General features: G+C 31.8%; 1 protein-coding gene across 1 annotated transcript; it reads left to right on the plus strand.

Annotated features, from left to right (window-relative positions):
* The first annotated feature begins 3,637 nt into the window (after nt 1-3,637).
* LOC131035298 (pectate lyase 1-like) lies at nt 3,638-5,345 on the plus strand. Its single transcript, XM_057966974.2, has 3 exons — nt 3,638-4,315; nt 4,439-4,542; nt 4,985-5,345. The coding sequence occupies exons 1-3, from the start codon at nt 3,638-3,640 to the stop codon at nt 5,343-5,345; spliced, it is 1,143 nt and encodes a 380-aa protein (XP_057822957.2).
* Nucleotides 5,346-7,724: the final 2,379 nt, after the last annotated feature.

Consider the following 7,724-nt stretch of genomic DNA (forward strand, 5'->3'; position numbering starts at 1 on the left):
TCTTTTATGCAAGGGATGTATGTCCTTGGCTACAACCTCTTTTTCACTTGGCAATGTATATCTATTATAAGCTTACCTCTTCACATTGGGTCAAAAGTGTGTCATTCTTAATCAAGAATCCCTTTCACCTAGCAATAGGGGGAAGGTTTACATTCTTGTTCTGCTTCCCTTCCTTTGGTATAAGATGATATGTTTTCTCAAAAAACTCCTCTTGAAGGTAGATATCTTTTTTAGTAAAAATATCTTCTCCTCGAAGGATCCTCTTTACACTTGTTACAAGATATCTCTTTTTCGATTATCTTATCCTTGGTTGTAAGAGTATTTCCTCTTTAGCTTGGATTAATGACATTGTTGCCTAGAGGATATCTCCCTGGTGTTTAAGGTAGGTATCCTTGTTTCTAGTTTCCTTAAGGTGTAAACATAGGGCTATGTTAAAATCTTAGGGGGGGGCCACCCATATCACCCTCTTTGTACTATATTGTACAATATTTTTTCATGACTTAAATGGGACATTCATTCTCAAAATGAAAGAAAACAAACTCTTATAAAAGATGCTTCACGCCCAAAAACAAACGTAGCATTTGATATATGTCTCACATGGGGTGTGCATTCCTGAATTTTGAGAAAACAAACTCTTACATAGGATGTCCATGAAAATAGGCATGTATCTATGTTAAATGGGCTTACACATTCTCGAAACCAAAGAAAAAAAATCTTAAATCAGATGTTCCTGGAACCAGGCATTCACCTCTTGGCATTTGCATTTGCATTATATGTCTTAAACAGGTTGAAGAACACTCAAAACCTGGAAAAAACAAACTCTTATAAGAGGTTCTATACAGAAACCATACATCACTTGCACACACACATGAGGATGAGTGAAACTAGTAGAGCATAGTTATATTATTCCTACTCTCCTCCCCAACATGGATCACCTAAAAAACCATATCGAGGGGTAGGTATCTATGTCCTTTCTCATCATTCCTCTCATGAATTGCCTAGAAAAACACATCTAGCATGTATATGTGCTTTATCTTTCCTTCTCCTCATGAACTCATAGATTTTCTGTTGGTGGTTCATGGAAGATGTGTGATTTTATTTTTTATGTCATCACATATTAGTTGTTGAAACATTTTGATATCAAGGTCTCTTTGGCTAGTTGACTTAACATCTTGTTTTTGGTCTTTATCTTTTATGTTCTATGTGTTTTTGCCTTTTTCTTTATTTTCCTTTTGTTTATCTTTGTTGGCCTTTTTGTTTTCATTTTTTTCTTATTTTGTGTGCCCTTGCATGTGTTTGAGGGAGTATAGATCTGAAGATTGAGGGGCTTGGTTACACAAGGTTAGTGATGTCTTATACTCCCTATGATTATGCTTCATTTCTCCTCTCCTTCATCTCTCTTGCATCTACTTTACCGCGACTATTTTCATAGGCTGATACTCCCATTAAAATGGGGTCTAAATGTAGTGTCACATAAATTTTTACCAAGCCAATTTACACCTCATGCCTCTTCCCCAACTTTAGTGTGTCTCCCCCTTATCTCCTAACTGGGATTGTTTAGTGATTTAACTCGGACCTTTATACCTCAAGCACCTACCAAATGACCCTCTAGAGATGGGTCCTCCTCCTTGGGCCTTGATTTTGGCCCCTAATTGAGGTGTACCAAGGTGCCACCAGTGCTCTGGTCCCAAACAAGAACGCCCAACACTCTAGTCCCCCTCTTTGGGGCCCAATTTTTAATGTGTGGTGAGATCCATCTCTCTAGCAGGAAGTGAAGTCGATGGATCAATAAGATTGTTGGAGGTCGGCGTAATTGGTAAATTGACCTAGATCCTCATATATAAAGACATTAATCAATTCATTTCAATCCTAAGACTCTAAGAATTGGACCTAAAGAATTTAAGCATTGAAGTGTTCATCATCAAACATTTTTCAGAAGTTTTCAAGGCTGTATATTCTTCATTCAATCATTGAGGAGCAAGTTATAACATTCATATGCAGTCATGTGTGTGCGATTAGGGTTTTGTCATGTTCATGTCATTTCATACAGCATATGTGATTACATTCAAGAAGAAAAGCATCAGTATTACTCATTGTAGATTTGAGGTATATCCTTCGATTATTTGTTTTAGTATTTACAACATTTAATTCAAGGTTAATTCCTAAATTGGGGTTAGGCTTAGCCAAACTACTATTTCCAATCTCTTTCCCCTTCTTTCTGTGTAGGAAACAAGTACAGAGCTACGATCTTCAAGATAAGCTTTATTTATAGAGATGAATCGATCCCCCATTGAGTGCAAAAGTTACGAGGACCAGAATGACAATCGCTCTGGTCCCGATAAATAAAGAGCTCCTTCTAGGAATAAGTTTGAATCCTCTTGTACAATCCTCAAATATAGGTTTGTTGCTCGATCCAATGACTATAGCTTACTATTTGCACATTTTTACATCAATTTTAGCCTATTTACCCTAATTTCAGTAAATTCAACAAATCAATTTGATTTAAGGGAAAGAAGAGGGCACATTCCAACAACACCCCCTAGAACTAGATTAGTATTGAGACCTCTTAGGCTTAGATCTATCTAATTCCTATCTTTCCCTAATGTAATGATCCCCAAGTCATAAATTAGTGGTTTCTTCCTTCTATGGTGGAAACCCTAATTTTTCATCATTACAGATCCTAAAAAATCTTGAAATTAGAAAAGCATTGACCCATATTTGGGAGCTATGTCCCTAATTTGGAAAGAAGTGTCGTAGTACTTATCCAGTTCATCTATAATCTAGAATATATATGGTTCACTATAATATCAATATAATCTTGAACAACCCTTTAAACTAATAGAAAATTTAGTAAATTTTGAGAGAATTGTTTCCCTAAATGACTTCCAAAATTTTGAATTATAACTTACCTTCAAAGTACAAATATCAGTTCTAATACCACTTGTAATAAAATAAATTTTACAAAAGAAAAACATGATTTGAAATATTCTATAGACAATTAATAATATCTAAGAATAACAAATCACTTAGAACATCATTTAAAAATAACTTTAACTACAAAAACCAAGTTTAGTAGAAGTCAAAATTCCACATGTATACCACTCTTGAAGCACTTCAAATCAAACTGTGTGTTAACACTTCAGAACATCATTTAAAAATAACTTTAACTACAAAAACCAAGTTTAGTAGAAGTCAAAATTCCACATGTATACCAACTCTTTAAGCACTTCAAATCAAACTGTGTGTTAACATACTTAACTTAGAGATTCATTGCATAAATTAGTCACTTCCTATTGTACTCTTAGCCACCCAATTATGGTTAATGGCAATCAGAGGTTTCACTACGATTCAATCTATCTCCTTATTATACGCATAGCCCCACGTATATCTTAAGACTCCATAACCAACCAAATAACAGGTATCCATGGACTATATGTATAATGTTAACAGCCTGAAAATCAGGCGCGCTACATTCTAAATTAAGCCTAACAAATTTCAAGTAGTCCCGGACTATATGTATAAGCTCATCTGCGCAAACAATTCATACAGATGAAGCTAATCTTGGCATTCTCTATGCTCTATTCTCATAGCTGAAAGCCAATATTCGAGCAGTATAGAACTCCATTACAACCACAAAATGGCTGTAACGCACATGAAATTAGCCCTGCTGGTAATTTTCTTGCAATTTTTCTTGTCAACATCAAGACCCTTGAACACAAAAAGCAACTACAATGCCATTGATAAGTGCTGGAGGAGAGATCCAAATTGGGCAAATCACAGGATGAGTCTTGCAAACTGTGCAAAAGGCTTTGGAAGTTATGCCATGGGAGGCATAGGAGGTACAATATATACAGTCACCAGAGATGATGACAATGCTGTAAATCCTTTGTTTGGGACTCTCAGATATGGTGTTACTCGCAGTCAACCTCTGTGGATGGTTTTTGCAAGGGATATGGAGATTCAACTTCTGATGCCCTTGTTCTTCGCAAGCCACAAGACTATTGATGCAAGGGGAGCAAAAGTCACCATTAGCAATGGGGCCTGCATAACGCTTTATAATACCAGCAATGTTATCATCCATGGCTTAACCATTCATGACTGTCAACCTACTGGATCTGGAGATGTTCTACTCTATGAGTCCAAAGGAGTGGTGAGAGATTATCCAATGGATGGCGATGGTATATCTGTTATAAGTTCTAGAGATATTTGGCTTGATCATAATACCATTTCTCACTGCAGTGATGGTCTCATAGATGTGACGCTTGGCTCAACAGCAGTTACTATTTCTAACAACAGATTCTATAATCATAATGAGGTAAGTAAGCATCACATCCAAAAATAATATCAATTTCTCAGCAGATCAATTTCTTTTTCAGATTTGTTCTTGTTCTTATGGTTCCTTCATCTCAACTTTTAAGTTGTCATTGTGTTATGACAGGTAATGTTATTAGGAAACAGTGATACATATACACCCGACTTAAACATGAGAGTTACTGTGGCATTCAACCATTTTGGACCAGACCTTATGCAACGCATGCCAAGGTAACTTATCAAACGAATTAAATTGAGTAAGTTTTCATTAAGTGTGCTATATCTAGAGGTAAATTTATTTATATATATATGAATATTTAAGTAAAAAATTATTATTTCTTTTATATTATTTTATTTAATTAAATATTCATATAAAAGTAAGGATGAATTAGAACTTTCATCTTTATATTAAACATTAATTTTAATATTTTTTTATTTTGTTAGATTAAAATGATAGTATAATATCTTATTAGTTTCATTCAAGAATAAAACTATTCTTTGGATATATTTAGTTTCTTATATCTTTCTCATTACAATATACTTATTAGACTATTCTCCCTTTTATATACAAAATAGTTATAAATAATTATAAGACTATGTAAGTAGATGGCGAATATTTTTGGTAAGATGATACCTTTGCATATTGCTAATCATATTGTTATTGATAATGTAGGTGTAGATTGGGATATGCACATGTGGCAAATAACTACTATGAGCCTTGGGGAATATATGCAATTGGAGGAAGCTCAAATCCTACCATCTTGAGTGAAGCGAATTGGTTTGTGGGTCCAAGTGATTACACCAAGAAACAAGTGACACACCAAAATGGGTGTACTAGTGGTTCATCTTGTGTATTGAGATCAATCCATGATATGTTTTTAGAAGGATCATATTTCAAACAATCAGGTTGGGGAAATGCACATCCAACATATGATCAGAGACAAGAATTTAAGATTGATATTGTCTATTTAGTACCTAAATTGACAAAGAATGTCGGGGCTCTAGATTGTTTTTCCAACAAGTCTTGTTGGTGAAATTTTCCATTTAGTGTAATACATCCAATCTAACATATCAAAGGTCGACCTGACTATGTGTTGGCCAACTTTAGTTTAGCTACTTTTAGTTCTGTATCTAAGTTGTGTCTTGATTTTATTTTAATTTCTTTCACTATTGTTACAAAATTGTGTATATAATTTATATTTTACATAATAATGAATATTTATTTTCTGTGTCAATTATAATTAACTTTTATCTTGGGTGTGGCCATTATCTTTATCAAAATACAAACATGGGATTACTATAATTGAGTGAGTTGAGTTAGTATTGACATTTCATGTCATATATTATTATGTGTCAATTTGAAGATAAACTTTGACTCTCACATTTTAGATTTGTATTTCACTTTTCTCATGTATTATTAAAATTATTGTGTATTAATACATTCAATTTATATTTTATAAAGTTTTCTATTATAGGAAATATATTACAAAAATGTGGATTAAACTAATTTAAGAGAGTGAATTTAATTTGTATTAAACTTTTATGTTATATTTTAGTGTCTACCAATTTGAAGAGAAAAAGGTCAACTGTCATTTTTGAAATTTGTATTTCACTTATTTTCATGTATTATCAAAACCTTCATGTTTATTAATATATTAAATTTAATATTTTTTTCAACTCAAATTTAATTAAATTATTTATAATTATTATTTTTATTATAAAATTTTGATATTAAAATTATTAAAATGCAAGGGAATACAACTTACTTATCTAATGTAACAGCTCCAAATAAATAATTTTTGTATTTAATATTAATTGGATAGATAAAAAATAATCATTCTTCAAGGTGGTGGTTTCATAGATAATATTCTTCACACAAGTAGTTTTAAAATACATTTTAATTCAACTCAAATGTGTTTACAAATTCAATTTAGAAATCTCTTCTACAACTAAGAAGTATGTGTATCTACATATTTAAATTTAATTATAGATTTGTTAAAAATAAATAAACACGCTAGTATTTAGATTCGTATTTTCTTATATTTATATCAATGTATATGCAACAGATGAAATGCAATGCCTAATAGCATAATAATAGTATAATAGTTGATTAGTTGTGAATTATTATAGATTCTTGTAACCTTCATCCCCATCTCTTCTTTCGTGCCTTGTAAATCTAACGAATGTCTCCTTTCTAAAATATTGAAGAAATATATTTTCCTTCAAATTGTAATTCTTGAAATTACTTCAATAACTATAACAATTCATGTATAGTTTTTAAAAATAACAATGTAAATAATTCGAACTGGAACCAAATTCATGTATATATGAAACCAATTTCAAAATTCAAATTGGGTCCTCAAATCCCACTATTCAAAAAGGATGAAACTTTCCTTTGGCCAAGTTTTCTTCAAGATCCTCCACTTTCTTTGCAAATTGCTAACTGTCAAAATTTGGCATAAGCTTACGAAGAGGCAAAAAAAAAATGTTGAAAGAAACTTTCCAAATTTACCACAATACAAATGGAAAAGTTTATTTAAATAATTTGAAATATCATTGATTATCAAATATTATATTTAATTTAGTAAAATAATAAAAAAATTATATCGATTTGTGGTCCATTTCATAATTCCTAATTTTCTATATTTGGATAGCTAAATTTATGATAAATAATAATTGTTATTTTTTGAAAGAGGACATGACAAGTCCTCTCTTCCCAAAAGATTCTAGTCCTCAAACAATCTTAAATGTATGGCTCTAAGATACAAACAATCACATCAAAAAAAACAAATTGTTAATTCTTTTTGTTTTAATTTTTGTTTATTTCAATTGATTCTTGGCATCTCACAACATCAAGAGGTCACTAATGGGTTCAAAGTTGTAATATTTAAAAGTTGTAGGAAAGAGAATTGAAACACAAAATGTTTAGAAATGGCTTTTTTCAAGTACTTTGAAATAATTTTTAGTAAGTCATTTGTTCTAGAAAAATTATGATCAATTTGTAGTCATGAAGATAAATGTGGGAACTTTTGATGTTCATGTTTTTAAAGAAAATGAAAGATGTTTGTACATTCAAAACCAATACCCAAAAGTGGTCTATCAACAATGTTCTATATAGTTTTGTGAGGCTTCAAGGCATCCTTTCTAGTCTCCAACACATTTAAGATTAAATTAGTAAATTATTAGTTCCTAAATGTAAAATGACATGAATGTAAAGGCTCTCCAAATCCACTAATTTGAAGTGATTAAAAAAGAAATAATTCTAGAGAAAACTAAAAAGCCAGGCCTCTTGAAATTTTAAGGAGGGAAATGAAGAGTTGAATGCATCTTTGTCGTTGCATTGGAAAGAGAATTCAATATATAATTGGCAGGGAGAAGATGCATGAAGCCAGGAAGGGAATGGAAAGAAAAAG

Source organism: Cryptomeria japonica, chromosome 5 (assembly GCF_030272615.1).
Source record: "Cryptomeria japonica chromosome 5, Sugi_1.0, whole genome shotgun sequence".
Taxonomy (NCBI): domain Eukaryota; kingdom Viridiplantae; phylum Streptophyta; class Pinopsida; order Cupressales; family Cupressaceae; genus Cryptomeria; species Cryptomeria japonica.

Excerpts from the sequence above, each read along its gene's own strand:
- LOC131035298 (XM_057966974.2), top strand. The coding sequence starts at position 3,638 with ATGGCTGTAACGCACATGAAATTAGCCCTGCTGGTAATTTTCTTGCAA. Across the intron at positions 4,316-4,438 it reads GATTCTATAATCATAATGAG|GTAATGTTATTAGGAAACAG; the intron begins GTAAGTAAGCAT and ends GTGTTATGACAG. Across the intron at positions 4,543-4,984 it reads CTTATGCAACGCATGCCAAG|GTGTAGATTGGGATATGCAC; the intron begins GTAACTTATCAA and ends TTGATAATGTAG.